Source organism: Eublepharis macularius, chromosome 9 (genome assembly GCF_028583425.1).
Source record: "Eublepharis macularius isolate TG4126 chromosome 9, MPM_Emac_v1.0, whole genome shotgun sequence".
In the NCBI taxonomy this organism is placed as follows: Eukaryota; Metazoa; Chordata; class Lepidosauria; order Squamata; family Eublepharidae; genus Eublepharis; species Eublepharis macularius.
The window spans coordinates 1,420,695-1,437,974 of record NC_072798.1 but is presented as its reverse complement, the minus strand read 5'-3'; the positions used below and the strand labels follow the sequence as shown (position 1 = coordinate 1,437,974).

Genomic DNA, 17,280 nt, shown 5'->3' with positions numbered 1-17,280 from the left:
GTTAGCCTTAAAGGTGCTGCTGGACTCTTTGCTATTTTACGACTAGAGACTAACATAGGTAATTCCTCTGGATTAGGTGAAGAATCGCTCTTAAGGGGGGACTCTACTGAAGCCTGTACTACCATTCCATGTGTGTATAGGGGAGTGGGCTTTGTCACCTTCCTGTCCTGCCTGTGGCCTCCTGGAAACATTTGACTGGCTCCTGCTGGACCCCCAAGAGGCCAGGCTCAGTGGACCCCCCTCCCCTTGGGTCTGGTATATTTTTGTAGAAGAAGGAAGCCCCAGGTCAACCTTGTGGAGGGGAATCCCATTTCTCGCCCCTCCCAGATCAAATTGAGGTATCTGGAGGAAAGAACTTGGTTCCTTCCCCTGGAAAAGGTGCAGTGCCAGTTTTGGTCTCTAGCGCACTGGATGACTTCCCACCAACCAGCTGTGCGGGCTGCCTCTGAAATAATCCGGGGTATATGCCGATCTTTCTAGCAGGTGAGTGGAGGGGACTAGTATTTTCTGGGGGTCCTGGGTGGGTGGGTGGCTCAGCAGCCCTCCTTCCCCTCCCCTTTGCCTCTCCTGGTTTGTCTCTGTTGAAATTAGCCCGCCCCACACATGCCTACCAGAGGCGCAGCGTGCCGCCTGCTTATTAGATTAATTGGGCATTTGCAAATGTGCTCTTGTGATTACATTTTAAATTGCTAACAAGCAACGTTGTTGCACGGAACAACTTGTAGGGTGGGGGCTGGGCGGCGTGGAGCGGGAGACCAGCTGCCAGCCCCAGAGTGAGGGCACAGTTGGCCGTTCTGTTGGGCCTGCTGGACTGCTCTGGCCTGTGCTCTTGCTGGTGCCGTTCCTGATTCCTGGATGGGACAAAGAGCCATTCTTAGCCATTCGGAGATTGATATATTAAACAACATAGGATTTACCCAGTAGGGTCATACTTACAACAACAGTGGGAAAGTCTACAGTCACTCCCTATCCACCTACTGATGCATCTTTTGGGGACAGCTGCCTTATATTATAGCCCTCCTATCTGAATAAAAAAGCCCTCTGGAATAATTCAGTTTTGCATAGTTTGCAGAAAGCCAGGAGAGGGGGGGCTTTCCTAAGCTCTTCAGGGAGGCTGTTGCATAAAGTGGGGGCCACCACAGAGAATGCCCATGTACCTTGCACCAGGTGGCACCAGCAGAAGGCCCTGTTCTGATGAATTAAGCAGCCATGGTGGAACTCGGGGTGAGAGAGGGTCCCATAGACTCGCAGGACACCCAAGGCCATGAAGAGCTGTGTATGTGACAGTCATGACCTTGAACTGAGCCCAGTAACTGATAGCTAGCCGATGGAGTGACTGCAGAAGGGGAGTACTATTCTAACACATGATAATAGCCGAGCTGCAGCATTTCGCACCAGCTGGAATCTCTGTGAGGGGAGACCTATGGAGAGTCAAGTCTCGATGTTACCATGGCATGGATCCAGGTTAGGCAGCCACACTCCAGGCTAGACTGTGCAAAGCATTTTGTGCATTTCTAACCTTGCCGCAGAAGACCCTGCCCCTTGATAGTTTTGCGCCTCCTAAAGCCACTTCCCAGTCCTCGTGAAGAGGCAAGGTTGATGCTGTAGCTTCAGTGCTGGCTGAGGTCAAAGGGGCCAGCACTGGCGCGCCTGGGCCTCCGACCGCCTCTTCCCTGGCCATTTGCACTCCTTGCTGTCCTTCCCAGCTGAAGAAGTCCTGCCAAGCAACCACAGCTGGGAAACGGCGTGCTTTACTTATTTGGGTCACAGCCTGGAAATGTTTCCTTTACTTATTTGGGTCACATATGTTCTGAGGCACTCTCTTGGCCCCTCCTTTGCTCTCCTTTCCCAAGGCTGGCCAGGAGGGTCTGGCTTATGATTCTTTAAAACCCGCAAAGCTTTTCCTCCCCGGCTCCCCTTTTCTTGAGCTGCTGTGCCTTGATCGTTTCAGCTGCCATCGACGAGAGCCCTCCCCATCGATCTCTCCCCCCCCCAAGAGCTAGAGGTGAGTGGGGGGGGGTGAAAGTGTGGAGCAGAAGCCCTTTCCGTCTTCCCCTCTTCTGTCCCTCTGTTCCAGTGCTGGCCCTTCAGCACCTGGCTGACTCCTGGTTGCCTGGCTTTGTGGGTGAGAGAGGTGGGCTGGGCTGTCATCAATACGCGGATGACACCCAACTTTTTCTGTTGATGGACGGCCGGCCAGACACGGCCCCAGACAATCTGGCCAGAGCTCTGGAGGCTGTGACGGCATGGTTGAAACAGAGCAGGCTGAAATTGAACCCAGTGAAGACGGAGGTCCTGCAGCTGGGACGGGGGCTGCCAGATGTTGGGATCCAGCTCCCTGCCCTGGATGGGGCACCACTGGCAACTTTGCCAGTGGTAAAGAGTCTGGGCGTGCTCCTGGATGCCTCCCTATCGATGGAGGCCCAGGTCACGGCGGTTGCCAAGTCTGCATTTTTCCATCTTCGTCAGACCAGGCAACTTGCCCCCTACCTGACGCCCCAGGACCTGGCTACAGTGATCCATGCAACGGTCACCTCCAGGCTAGATTACTGTAACTCACTCTACGCTGGGCTACCCCTGGGCCTGATCCGGAAACTACAACTGGTCCAGAATGCGGCGGCGTGGGTCCTGACTGGTATACCTTACCAGTCACACATCACACCTGTCCTGCACCAGCTGCACTGGCTTCCGGTTGAATTCCGAATCAGGTTCAAAGTGTTGGTTCTTACCTTTAAAGCCCTGAGTGGGTTGGGACCGGCATATCTTCGGGACCGCCTCTCCCTGTACGTTCCCCGGAGATCGCTCCGATCAGCGAATAAATATTTACTTGTGGTCCCCGGCCCTAAGGAAGCCCACCTCGCTTCAACCAGGGCCAGGGCTTTTTCAGTCCTGGCCCCAGCCTGGTGGAACGCTCTGTCAATGGAAACCCGGGCCCAGCGGGACATATTATCGTTCCGCCGGGCCTGTAAGACAGAGCTGTTCCGCCAGGCGTTTGGTGATTGAAGGGGGCGGTGCCATGTCGGCCTCCCACCTTTGGGGTGGGGAAGGTTCTCCCCACCACTATACCTTGTTAATTTGTTTTATTATTTGTATATTGATTTTAGTTCTTGTTTTTATCAATTTTAACTGTTCACCGCCCAGAGCCCCTGGGATGTGCGGTATATAAATTGAATAAATAAATAAATAAATAAATAAATAAATAAATAAAGGCAGTCAAATCACACTCAAAATCATTAACAGGGTAGAGCTTTAACAACTGAGCAGAAACCCTGTATCCAATGCAATGAAAAGTAACTAGAGGCAAAAGGACTGGAAGAAGTTAGCTAATTCTCTTGTTGTTTAAGGCCTCTTCTTAGCCTGGGTGCCTGATGAAGCACCTGGCACAGCCTGGCGGGGCTTGTCCTCAGTACCAGCATTGTGGCATGGCAGCTTTTAGCGATTTTCCTGCAGCCAGACAGAACTGAACACCCACCTCCTCCGTAGCTAAAGCAATTGCCATTGGCAGCCACCCCACACCTCTACGCTGCATGTCGCGTGGCTGCGAGCGAGGCCATCTTTAGGAGGACCGGCTGGGGATGAAGATGGAAGTTAGGGAAGGGTGTGGGATTTGAGGGGGGATGTGTAGAAATGGGAGAGGGGAGGGCTGCAGGACTTCCAGGGGAGGGAGAGGGGAGCTGGCTGCATGGCTGGAAGCCCAGGGGGCACTATTTGTATGTGGGGGGGCAGGGATTGAAGACCTGATGCTTGAAATCACCCTCTGAGCAGCAGAGTCTTCTTTAAAATGCGATTTTATCCAGCTTCTCATTTGCATTCTAGTCATTTTCTCAGAGGAGGTGTTCTCTTTGCCTTCGGTGTGGCCATTCTACCCTATTGATTGATGCCCAAATAAAGCTGTGGATGCTGCATTGACTCTGCTTCCCTCTTCCCTTCTGCCTTCCCCTCTTCAGGATGGTCTGCTCAACAATTCAGTATATTTCTTTAAGCTCAAAGACGAGCCAAATATTTTAAAGGTCTTGTTCACTTGGTCTTCTGATCCAACACGGCTTCTCAGAAGAAAGGTCTGGTTGCAAAATTCTCACTACACTTACTTGTGGCAGATTCTTTTTTTCTTCTGTGGCTAAATTGTGCATCTCTAAATCCAGTCTAGTGGTTCTCTGCAGGCGTGAGAGCATTGATGCGCAAACACAAGTGCAAAGGGGAGGCACAGAGCTGGCTTTCTCTGTGGAATGGAATGGAGAGACTCCACTGTACAGAAACGTGCCTCCAGATAGATAGATAGATATTTTTAATTTTAGATTTTTCTGCAAACCTGGGGCTTTCCCCAGGTTTGTAGAAAGATGTATGTTGTCCGTCCCGGCCTCCATTCTCTGGATTTAAGTATCTACAGATTTGGTCACGCTGAGAATTGGATATTTAAACCCAGAAGCTGTACAATGGTTGAGTTTAGAACAAATCTAAAATGGCAAGGCCGTGAGGGAAGAGCCATCACAGATCAATGATTGCTCTGTCTAGTTCAGCCTCCTCCTCCACACAGGGGCCACCACATGCTCTGGAAGGCCACCATAAAGTCTGTCCCCCCCCCCCCGCTGCCTTCCAGCACTGGCATTCCAAACAGTTTGCCACTTCTGACTGTGGTGAGGAAGGGGAGAGGAGGAAAGGGAGGCTGATGGCTTGGGAGGGTCTCTCTTGCATGAAAGATAAAGAGGCACGGCTGACCACAGGCGCCGAGGAGGACAGGGCTGGCAAGAGAGGATGTGCGGCGCTGGTTCCAAGGGTAGAATTTGCTGCTGGTGGTGGTGGTGGTTTTGGAGCATGGAAGGGTAAATTCTTGCTTGTGTGGCATCAGAGGTGCTCACCCGCAGTGCCACGCCCGGCTGCTCTTTGCTTGTTTGCGTAATGATAGTTTTATCACCGAGCACGAACCCTTTTGCTCCCCAGAAACTCACCCCCCCCTCTCTCTCATCCTCTTCCTCTGTAGTGCTCAGTATTGGAGAAGGAGGCTTCTGGGAAGGAACGGTGAAAGGGCGGACTGGCTGGTTCCCGGCAGAATGTGTGGAGGAGGTGCAGATGCGGCAGTATGACCCGCGGCAAGGTGAGTGCCTCTGAGCTTGACTCCAAGAAGGGCAGGGGAGGGCCCACGCAGACGCACACTGGGTGCCAGATCCCACACACACAGCAGGACGGAGTGTGCCGGGAAGGGCCGCATGATGCTGCACCGCAGGGCTTTGTTTTCTGGGGAAAGAGGCGGTGGAACTCAGGGGGTTGCCCTCGGAGAAAATGGTCACATGGCCGGTGGCCCCGCCCCCTGATCTCCAGACAGGGGGGAGTTGAGATGGCCCTCCGTGCCACATGGCGGCGCGGAGGGCAATCTCAACTCCCCTCTGTCTGGAGATCAGGGGGCGGGGCCACCAGCCATGTGACCATTTTCAAGAGGTGCCGGAACTCCTTTCCACCACGTTCCAGCTGAAAAAAAGCCCTGCTTCACAGCCTTCGGTTGGGCCATGCTGGTGTGCGCTGGGTGCCTGTCCTGCCTCACCGGCGTTCCTTGAGCATAAGATTGCCCTGCTGGCACAAGTGGATTGTCCGTCTGTTTCAGCATTTGATCTTCCTGCGATTGGTAGGTTACATTTTTGGGGGAGGAGTAGCATCACAGCAGTGAGTGACTGATACATGGTGCTGAAGGCAGGCTGCTTCTGAATATCCCGGCTCTCAGCCGCCCAGACTTCTAGGATTCTTTTTGAAAAACCCGTGCCTGTGAGTGGCCTTGGATTGCCTTGTCCTGTCGCAACAGACGATCAACCCAAAGCCCCTGGAAGCTCTCAGGGACCCGACTCTCTTCTCCACAGCACATGGCCTGGTGACCTTCACGTCTGTTTCGGGCCTGCCTCTTCCTGTTCTTGTCGCACTAAACGATGCCCCTGGAAGGAGGCCTGCTGTGGTGTGGTTGCTTCTTGCGGGGATGGTACCATACACCACAGGCACTGTCCTGGGGCCTCCTTTGCCCCCTTGTTCTTGTTCGGATTAAATAGGAAGACTTCAAAATATTTGTGTGTGCACATGCACATGTGTCATGTGTACACTTGTGCTTAGGTTCACTGGATAGGGATGCTCCTGTGAGGGGGCTTCTCACTCGGCCTGGCTGCGTGCCTTGTGGTACTGCGTGCCCTGAACAACATACAGAGATGTTTTTAAAAAGGGTATTTTTCTGTAACTTCAAAGTTTCTAGAATTTTTTTGCTATTTTTTTCTGGGGAGTATGCATGCGTGCATGTGTGTGAATCTAAAAACCAGAAATTTGGGGGGGGGGCGGAATTGAAATATATGCAAAACTTATTGTCCTGTCATCAAACCAATGCATCCTTTATAACTAACAGCCTATAAAATTGCAATATTTGCCATATTTATGGTATTTAAAATGTATAAATACTTTAGTTTTCTGCAAGCAACATTGCAAATATAGTCAATATTTGAGAGAGAACCGCAAGCTAATGCTACATCTGTAACCTTCACACATGTATCTTAGTTTTTGCTATCTGAAAAGTAAACAAAAATAGGAGTTAAACAGAAAACACAAGCTTTGTGGTAGATAACGTAAAATATATTATTTGGTCAGGAAAGGGGTCACATTCTCACAACAAAACTAATAGCACATTTTGATTATGTGAGTAAACTTTATAACATTAAAGCACTGATTCATTTAATAGTGTATTATACACATTATAGCACTTTAATTATGTACAAAATTAGTCGTATTTAAAAATAAAAGTATCAGCACCTCAAATCTCTGATCAGAATCAGTTTCCAAAACTTTGCTCATTTTCATCCTCAGGCAGCTATTTGGAAAACTTGAGATTTGCATGAATTAAGCAGGCTTCTGTACTCTTTCACACCTTCTAGGTGCAGAACCGCATTTTGGATTTAAGTGCTGAATATGTCTGCAGCCTGCCCACTTTATCTTTAAAAGCATTTCACTTATTTGAAAAGAGAATATATTTCACAGGGGTTTTTTTTCCAGAACTCCTCAAAATTTCCAATTTTTCTGTTGTAAAAATTGGGAGAAAAGGCCTGGGGGGTGGGGGGGGTCCTGAATGTTTCTGGTTTTCTTTCCAGGCCGTGGCTTTTCTAACAACATGCCACAGTTTTAAAAATTTGAAGAAAAATAGTTGTGAGCCGCAAAGGATTAAAGCCAAACCTGTCACTGTTCTGGGCAACAGGGGTTGGGAAATTGCAAACAGCAAATGGAAGCTGTGTTCAGCCATCATGTCCTGAGATTTCAGCACGGCCGGAAACTGGCTTTTGATAAAAAGCGGACACTCTTGGATGCTGAACTCTGTCTTGTGGGATGTGTGTGTGTCGTGTGTGTGTGTGTGTATGTTGCGGACACATTGCCAGCATAAGAAGAGAATTTTCTCCAGTTGTGTTCGGTCATACCCCCTCATTTGTGAGGGTTATTTCTCTTTCTAGAGGTATGTTCTCCGGTTTATGTAACTGGCACATAGAAAGATGCTCTGTTTATTTGGGGGAGGGCAGTTCAGATTCTGGACTCCTGTACGAACTTGCGCTGGTGATGCGTGCATGATTGCTTTCCCTAATTGTTCATGCAGGAAGCCTCCACCTGTCACGTTGATGAAAAATAGCGATATTGTACATACTTCCTCTCTTTGGGCCTTTTTTCCCAGCCCTTGTGCAGATATTTGTGCAGCAAACTTCATAATAGGACATTGGCTTGTGTAAAGGTACTTAAAAACAAATAATGATCAGGGTGAGGCTCATATCAGAAGGAGCGTCGTGGAAATTATTTTTTCCAGCACTCCATAGCTTGTCGTTCTCAAGGCTGAGGTTCAGGAGTCAAAGCTGGCAGTAGAGCCAACAGCATCCCATAAACATTGTCCCAGCAAAAGCTGTGGGTGAACAGTGGCCTTAAATACTCTTGCTAGGAGGCAGAACTGTCGGCCCCCTCCCCTCCAGGACACGGCAGCGAATGCTCTGATGGGCAGAGGGGGTTCGAGGCTTGGAGAGGTTTGGGAGTCAGTTGAGGAGAGACCTCTGGTTCAGCAGCAGGCTCCAGGACGGAGGGTACTGAGTCCAAGTCTGAGTCCAAAGGCAGGGCTGTGTCCCAGGGTGAGTGGATGCCTCAGACGTGGGGCTCTTCCTGCACATTAAAGGGGGCGCCTGGAGCTGTCCCAACTGGCTCCTTCTGTGGTGGCTGACAGGCGTCCAGCTACTCCCCCCTCCTTCAACGAGGGGGAGTCTGTATGCGGGTCCATAACACAGCTGGAAATTTAATTTTCATTGGGTAAAGTTTGGGGTTAGCACATATGCAAATACGGTCCATAGTGGACCTGAGCCAGGAGTGTCCCCAGAGCCCAGGTGCATTACCTAGAATTTCCCACGACTGGGCCCCCAGCAGCCAATGTGGACCCTTTTCCTTGGCCCCCATCGTGTCTATCCCTGCAAAGCGTTACCCAGTGAGTAGGGTCTTCTTGTGAGTTGGGAGGTTTAGTGTGCAAGGAGAGGCAGCGAGAGGCGGGTCACTTAGTGAGATCTCCACCTATGTCTATGAGGATTGTCCCTGCTAGAGAATTCCTTCAATAATGAGGCAGATGTTTGATCAAAAGAGGGGTTTTATTGAAGATAATAAAGATCAATAGCATGCAAAAACACACCCCACACACACAGAGCTAACTAGAAAGCAGGGGTGAAAATTCCCACCCAGAAGAGGGCGTCCAGGAGAGAGACCGTTAAGTGACCTACATATCAAAGTGGAAGAGCTCGGACGGAAGTCCGAGGGGGGATGCTGGGTCTGAGGGCATGCACACAACTATGGCGGGGTGGGGCGGGGGGGGTGATCCAATTATACTGTGGAACATACTGTGGAGCAAGATTACATCTTCTGCCCCCAAAACAATAAGTTAATAGCTGTCTCTGGGATGGGACAAAGAACTGGAAGGCTGTCTGTGAGGTGAGACGATAAACTGGTGAGCTGTCTCCGGGGTGAGACAGTGAACTGAGAAGGTTTAATAAAATCCTTCCTGGATGAAACTAACATTATCAGCGATGACTGGTGACACGTGATGGATAGGTGGGTAAGGCTAGCAGAGCCCTGAATTGCCTGAAAATGGGGAGTGGATAAGGGTGTGTTAAGGTGATTAATTCAGGAACTTCGGAAAAACCCTATTGTCTTAGGATCTTTGCACATCTCCGGGGTGTGGGGGGCCGAAAGCTGGTCTTGCGTGGCATCTCACAGGCTAGTAATTTTCTGTCCCCTGGGATCTGGCTTCCATTTTTCTGCCTGGCTTGTTTAAAACACATGCAGAGAGGGGCTTATGATACTGTCTTATACATACGCCTTCTTAATATCACGAGGGCAAGTCGGACTGCTAACAAAAGCCTTGGAGAGCCCCACCTGGCTCCACTGCCTGGCCTGCGAATAGAGTGCCCTCTTGGGTGGAGTCCTTTGGGCTAGAGTATCTGCTGCTGCCGCCTCACCCAGCCAAGATGCGACGTTTTTCTGACTTTGAGTTCTGATGTCTTGACAGGTGGCTTAATTCCTTGCCCTTCTGAGTGACTTCCTCTCACAGGCAGGTTTTGCCCTCTTCTTTGGTTAGACTAAAAACTGGGGCCGTATTGAGCCAGATAAATGTAGAAATGTGATAAAACTTTGAGTAGTCCCCCCCCCCTTTTTTTTTTTTGCAAATTGGTGTATTGTCTGATTTTGTTAGATTCATTTTTGGTGGTGGTGGAACGTGCTGTCAAGTCGTAGCTAACTTATGGCGACCCCTGCTGGGGTTTTTGAGACAAGAGACTAACAGAGGTGGTTTGCCATGGCCTGCCTCTGCATAGTGACCCTGGTCTTCTTTGGAGGTCTCCCATCTAATTACTAACCAAAGCTTGACCCTGTTTAGTTTCTGAGCTCTGACCTGATCAGGCCTGCGTCGGCGATCCAGGTCAGGCAGATCCATTTTGACCCCCTGTAGAACAGACTGGGAAAGGAAAATGAGCAGAGGGTTGCCAGGCAGCCCAAGTCTGTTTCTGACGGGAAGTCCGACCCAAATAGCCTTGCCTTCTCAGGATAGATTTTCAGCAGCCGTCTTCTTTGGTCCTGGTTTCAGAGGCAAAACAACAGAACACACAAAATGTGGCATGAATTGGACTGACTCCTCAAAATCCTTTCTGTCTACAAAATTGCGTGCATTACCTGTTTTCAAGGACTGTCCGGTTAGAGATCTAAAGTCACTTCCCCAGTCGGGAGTTTCAGTGGGGGGGGGGCTAAGTTGGAACCGCAGGGAGTGCAGCAGCTCTGCCTAGAGAGGCAAAGCTCCGTTCCCCTGGGAAGGTAACCCTTTCCTGCAGCTAGGAGACCAGTGGGAGCGCTGCCTGCAGAGTGGGTGTCCTTTCCCTTCGGTATTCACGGACGCTCTGCGCCTGACTGGAGTGGCAGAAACTCTTTTACTTAAGTAAACTCCGTCATGCTTAGTGGCATAGTTTTCTTGAGGTCCAAACTTATACAAGGGAGATGAAATAACTATTTTGTGATATTGTGGTTGAGCCTGATAAAAAGGTATAATCTTCTATGACCTGACGCTGCCCCTCCCTTGATTCTTCTGGCAGTTAAGCCAGCATGTCGCTTAGTGATTAGAGAATCGATCTCGGATCTGGAGGCCCAGGTTCAAATTCCCACGGAAGCTTGCTGGGTGACCCTGGACAAGTCACATTCTCAGCATAGCCTACCACACAGGGTTGTTTTGAGGAGAAAATGGAGAAGCAGCGAAGGTTGCAAGCCACTTCGTGTCTCTTTTGGGGAGAAAAGTGGGGTAGTAATGAAGTGAATAAATATCCATCGAGATGGAGTGACTGTAAGTCTAGGCTTCAAGGGAGAGCGAGTTTACCGTTGATCCGTTTCTAAGGCCCTGGGTGGGAAAGAGTAGAAGGGGAAGTCCATGTGTGTGTTGCTGGGCGAGAGAGTCACGTGGGCATTTCTCCCCTGTTCCAAGCTCCATGAATTGGCTTCCCGGTTTGCTCTTGAGCTGAAATCGCAGCTGAAGAAATGCTCAGCAGATGGGTGGAATTCAGAAATGCCAAATCACAGTCATCCGGACACATTTTGGAGCTTCAGTAGGACCAGATTGCCATGCTAAAATTCTGTGTGACATTCAGTTCAGGGTGATTTCACTTGGTAGCCCCTTCATGGGTTGAATTACCCAGATGGGTTCGTGTATGCGTGTGCGCACGCACATGGGTGAGAAATTTCGGTAGCACTTTCAGTATGTAAAATGGGTTACAGTAAGAATATGCTGCATCTTTGTAAAAACATCTATGAATGTGTGTGAGATTTTTGTAGGGTTTGGACTCCTTTTGAGTTTGAAACTGGCACTGGCCATTGATACTTCCCAGCAGCTTTCAGGAACAGTTTGTGAAGGGAGGGGCTGTGTACCTGGAGATGGCTGTTGGCCACGGCAGAGGGGTGCCTGTTCTGTCCTGACCTAGAGGGGAGGGGTCCTGGGCAGTAGGAGGGTGCTGGCGGAGCCCCCTTTTGTTTTGCACCCTCACCTCTCTCACCTTGGGCCAGGAGAGAGGCTTGGCCTGGGCAGGTGGGAAGGGCTGAGCTTGGACTTGGACACAAGCAGATCCACGAAGCTCCGTCCAAGGCTGGCACTGAGGGGCTTGGCCTGCCTTTATTATAATCATCATCATCATCATCATCATCATCATCATCATCATCATCATCATAACAACAACAACAACAACAACAACAACAACAACAACCGATTTATATTCCGCCCTTCAGGATGACTTAACACCCACTCAGAGCAGTTTACAAAGTATGCCATTATTATCCCCACAACAAAACACCCTGTGAGGTGGGCGGGGCTGAGAGAGCTCCGAGAGAGCTGTGACTCACCCAAGGTCACCCAGCTGGCTTCCAGTGGAGGAGTGGGGAATCAAACCCGGCTCTCCAGGTTAGAGTCCTGTGCTCTTAACCACTACACCAAACTGGCTCTCACCAAACTGGCTCTACACCAAACTGGCTTTCTCCACGTAGGGGGTCCAGGTAGCTTCCAGGCCTGGCATCACGTAGGCAAGAAGGTCGCCCTGAAGCTCCTTCCACCCAGTTGTTACTCCTGACCCCAGCCAGGTGGTGTTTGCACATTGAGGTCCTGCAGGGCTTGCCCTGCCCACGAGGGACTGAGATTTCAATTGCACTAGTGGTGCTGGGGGTTGAGGCCATAAAAGCAGGCTCCCATTTTACTGCCACGTATAAGTAGTGAGGTTAGATGCCACTGTAAGCGATGAGATTCCAACCTTAAAAACAGTTACCACTTCCCCTGAATATTGTTGAGAGATGGATCCCGAAGACGATGAGGCAGAGGGCCGTTCCCAGGCCCTGCTCGGAGTGTGCGAAGTGCACAGCCATAAGGGAACCATGTTCTGAGCATGCCCAGAGTGACTTCTGTGTCCTCTGCAATATCACATTGTCAGTAAAGGAAGCCCAGGTCCAAGAGTGGCAGGGAGTGGGTGTTGGGTTCAGCCATGGAAAGAGGACAGCAAACAGCCAGATGCCCCTCCGTCATGCCCGTGCCCAGCTTCAGCCTGGAAGATTTCTGAGCTAAAAATCAGTAATAATGAGCCGCAGGGAAGGCACTGACCTGGCAGTTCCTTCGGGGTCTCTCCCCACCCCCGTTTCCACCAGAGGGAGTGAACACAGGGGCTGTCCTAGCGGAAGGATGGGGGGAAGGGATTGGGGGACACGTTCATTTTTTTAACCTTGGTCTTTCGTGGGCACCTGTGAATGTTCAGGATACAAGGCTAACTCAAGACATTTTGAAGCTGCCTTATTTGGCATCCAGCACAAACCAAACAGAGGCGTCCCTGAGAAAAACCTGCAAACCTAAATGGAACCCACACTCAGGGATAGATGAAAAATTCTTCTACTCTGCTTTTTCTACCAAATTTATCTCTATATGTGCATCAAAGCATTGCTTTTGTTCAAGATTATTTTGTTAAAAGATTTCACTACACTTTTTCTCAGTAAGGGGCCTCAAGGCAGTTTCCAGGTCAGATTAGAGAAACCCGGGTTGCAGTCCCTCCAGTGTCATTTCAGCACGTCATGGAGAGAACAGCTTCCCTTCTGGCACTGGAAGAAAAGCGTGAGCCCTCTGGAAACGGGGGGGGGGGGCTTTGCTGAGTTTGCTGAGCGTGGCCAGGATCGGGGCCTTCCCTTCCCCTCAGAGCAGGGGGCGCCGCCCAAGAGGCTCCTGCACCCGGCTCAGGGAGACGTCATCCCGGAGGCAAGCTTGCAGAGAGAAGCCCCTGAGCGGAGTGAAGCTGGGCACAGCTTCATCCCAGAAGGGGCGGCGGGCGTGCCACTCGGGTGGGGAATGAACGGATTTCGAATTATATCTAGAAACAGGGATCCCTCCCCGCCCCCCGCCCCCCGAGATGTTTTGGAGCAGGTATGAATGTGCTCCAGCGGGAGGCCAGCAGGCAGATGCTGCCTTTTCTGCGTACGCAAGAGAGACGAGCAGAAGCTGCCCTGAACAAAGCCATCCTCAGAAGTCGGCCATCTTTCACGGGGCCCTGCTGCTGCTGGTGGAGTGCATGCGCAAGTGTGCGCGTGTATCACTGGCTTAGTTTCAGACGCTTGGCACTCTCAGGCCTCCAGTATACGCCACCCAAGGGAACAGATGGCGCGGGTGATCTGCAGCTGCTGCTGAGGAATCAACGGGGACGTGGGAATGGGCTGAGATATCTGTAGCAGGTAGAAGGGAAAGCTGGAGACGGGAACCAAGTGGCTGTAGACCCCTCCCTCCCCCAGGCCTCCTCCTTTGGACCAGGGGCAGGCAGGCAGCAGCTGGGGCCAGGGAGAGACGTGGGGAAGGGGCCACGCTGACCCTAGGCCAACCCAGGTGGAGTGGCCAGCAGAAGCAGCCTGGCCTAAATGCGCCTGGCAGACGGCGGGTTGGGCACAGCCTTGGCAGGTATTTAGAGAAGCTCTTGTAGCTTCGTTGCTTCTCCGCCTCACCCGAGAGCCTGATCCCTACACCCCCCCTACACCTCCACGCCAATTTGCCTTGCAGCACAGGGCAGTATTTGTGGGGTTAGCCTGGGTTGCACCCCCCCCCCCCGGGGCCCGTGAAGCTTCCCTGAGGTGCATGCCTTAAATGGGTCTCTTGTTGGAGTGTCACAGTTGCCCTGAGCTCTTCATTTGGGGTGGAGGCAGGAAGGTGCCAGAGCGGGGGGAGGTGGCCTAGGGAGCCTTTGAGAGGGTGGGGCGCTTGCAGCCGCGCTGCCTCCTGCCCTGCCGCTTGGCTGCTTTTGCCACCTGCTGTAGCTCTGTTAATGGAACAAAACTCTCCTCCAGCACCACATTTCAAATGAATCCGTTTTCTTGCTTGCTGTCAGCTTCCCTCTTCCCCTCTCCTCCGCTTATAGCCAGCTGGGGGGCCTTGGGTCAGTCACAGCTCTCTCAGGGCTCTCTCAGCCCCACCCACCTCACAGGGTGATTGTCGTGGGGATAATAACAACACATTTTGTAAACCGTTCTGAGTGGGCGTTAAGTTGTCCTGAAGGGCGGTATATATATCGAATGTTGTTGTTGTTATTATTACATATTGGGGCTTGTGCTAATTGGCTGTAATTGTATGGAGCGGGTGCTATAAGGAGGTCACATGGAACAGCACCTGTGGCCAGCTGCCTTCACATGACACACGAGGAGTCCTGCCAGATTGGACCCATGGGCCAGCATTACCAGTCCAGTAATTTTTCTCCCACAGGGACCAAGCGGATGCCCTTCAAAATGCTGCCTGCAGGGCATGGGGGACCCCTGCCATGCCCCCCCCACTCCAGCAGTACTGTTTAAAACTTCGGTGGAAAGTTCACTTTTAGTTACCATGGTGGACGGGCATTGACCAGCCTGTTCTCTCTGGTTTTCTTGAATCCCCTTTAAAGCCAACTCAACCTGTACCTTTAGGTGGTGGCCATGTTGGTCTGCAGCAGAACAGCGGGATTTCCGTCCTGTGGCCCCTGAGAGAACGGGGCCTCCCGCTGTGTGTGCTATATACTGTCAAGTGGCTTCCAACTTATGGCGACCCTATGAGTTAATGACCTCCACAGCATCCCATCATTAACAGTCTTGCTCAGATCTTACAAACTCAAGGCTGTGGTTTCCTTTACTGAGTCAAGCCGTCTTGTTTTCGGTCTTCCTCTTGTCCTGCGGCCTTCCACCTTTCCCATCATTTTTGTCTTTTCCAGAGAGTCGTATCTTCCCATGATGTGACCAATGTACGATAGCCTCAGTTTTGTCATTTTAGCTTCTAGGGAGAATTCAGGTTCGATGTGACCTAGAACCTAATTATTTGTCTTTTAGCTGTCCATGATATCCGCAAAACTCTCCTCCAGCACCGCATTTCAAAGGAATCAATTTTCTTCCTGTGAGCTTTCTTTACCATCCAACTTTCACATCCATACGTAGCAATGGGGAATACCACTGTTTGGATTATCTTGATCTTGGTTCCCAGAGAGAGACATCATTATCTTTAAGGATTTTATCTAGCTCCTTCACGGCTGCTCTTCCAAGTCTCGATCTCCTTCTGATTTCTTGGTTGCAGTCTCCCTTTTGGATGATGGTTGAGCCAAGGAATAGAAAATCTTGGACAATTTCAGTTGCTTCATTGTCAGCCTTAAAATCGTGTAATTCCTCTGTAGTCATTCTTGATCCTCAGTTGTAATCCTACTTCGGCACTTTCTCCTTTAGCCTTCATCAGTGGTCATTTCAAGTCTTCACTGTTTTCTGCCTCCCAAACCCTCCCCAGAAAAATGATGGTACCGAAAGCCACCGAGATGTCCAGGAGAATCAACAGTCACACTCTGACGCTATGAGCCCCCTCCCCCCAAAACCCAGTGTTTTTTCATCCCGTGGCTGCCAGGTGGGGGTGCCCTCTAACCACCGCCTTTGCCATCACTCTCCAGAACAGATGCTCAAAGTGGAAGCCGTTTCCCTGCTGTTCTGCTGCTGAAGACCCCAGGGAGCAAATGTGGTGGTTCGTGTGCGGTGCTCCCACCTGGGGGTAGATTCCATGGGGGGCTTCAGTCTTGGCAGCCCGCTGGCCTGTGGTGGCCGCTGATTCCCCTCTGGTTGAAGGGGAGTGTGGAGAGCAAACGAGGGTCTTGCTGATCGTCTCTTGACTGCTTCATGTGCAAGGATGAGTCGAGAGGAGGAGAGGCTGCCCGTGCACAAGTTTTGTCCTGAGAGGGTGGCCTGTGGGAAAGGCTGCTCTGGATACGAGGAAGCCGGCCAGCCCCCAGCCCCTTCTGTTAAAGCTCCTCCTGCCCGTGCTGGTTTCCTACCTGTTCCTTTGGCATCTCTTCTGTCTGTGCCAACGGTTGCCAAGAGAACAGTGACAATTTAGTGACCTTTGCATCCCCCAGTGTTAAATGGAAGCTGGAGGGGTAACGTGGTCCAATATTCCTGAATGAGAGGGGTGGGACAGGCAAAGGGTGAAGGGGTGCCGGAAGGACTGGTACGATGCTTGAAGGAAAGAGTTGCTGCGGAAGAGATTCTTGACGGGGGGCTGTATGGAGACAGGTTCCTGGTATGGAGAACAGCATGGCAGATGGGAGTGGGAGGTAGAGGGCCATGGGAACAGACAGAGCTTTTCAAGTGAGGACTAGAAACTTGGAAGTGGAAAGGGACCAAGGGAGGGGCACAAGGAGAAGGCAGATGGGGCCAAGGCAAGGGAGAAAGCTGTGAGCCAGGGCCTTGGGACTGCGCTGCTGTGGGAAGCTACAGCTGGAGGCACTGGCAAGGAGGAGGAGGAGGAGGCCACAGTAGCTTGCAGGAGCTCAGCTGGGCACCTCGTCAGTTCCCAGAGCTGGATGTCAGGCACAAGGCAGGGGGCTGATCACTAGCAGGAGGTTGTAGAAAACGCAGAACGATTCTGTTAAGAAGGGAGGTTAGGAAACAGTGCTGACTGCACTCACCCCCTCCCACCTGTGCTTCTGTTTTGCTCTATTCTTTTACGGCCTCCCTCTTTCTTCCCAATCAGGAATGTTAATTGCCAAAGCCTTCATGTGCAATTGTGGATTTCAGTCATCTTGCTAATTACTCTGAAGCAGCTCTTGATTCTCATTAACATTTTCATATTTAAATGTTACAATCAGATTGGTTTGCCTGGGCCGTTGGCAAAGGCCTGGATGGGGCAAAACATGCTCTGCCTTCAGGAGTAGCAGGGGCGGGGCGGGGGGGGCCGGCAGGGGCCCTGTTTGCCTCTGTCACTCGGAG

At 51.2% G+C, this 17,280-nt stretch overlaps 1 protein-coding gene across 1 annotated transcript in view; it reads left to right on the top strand.

Annotated features, from left to right (window-relative positions):
* The window catches only part of SHANK3 (SH3 and multiple ankyrin repeat domains 3), a gene marked incomplete at its 5' end in the record, with an annotated part of 319,560 nt that overhangs the window by 199,143 nt on the left and 103,137 nt on the right, over positions 1-17,280 (top strand). The window contains 1 exon segment of the mRNA XM_054988523.1: positions 4,979-5,092. Coding sequence (XP_054844498.1) covers positions 4,979-5,092 — 114 coding nt within the window.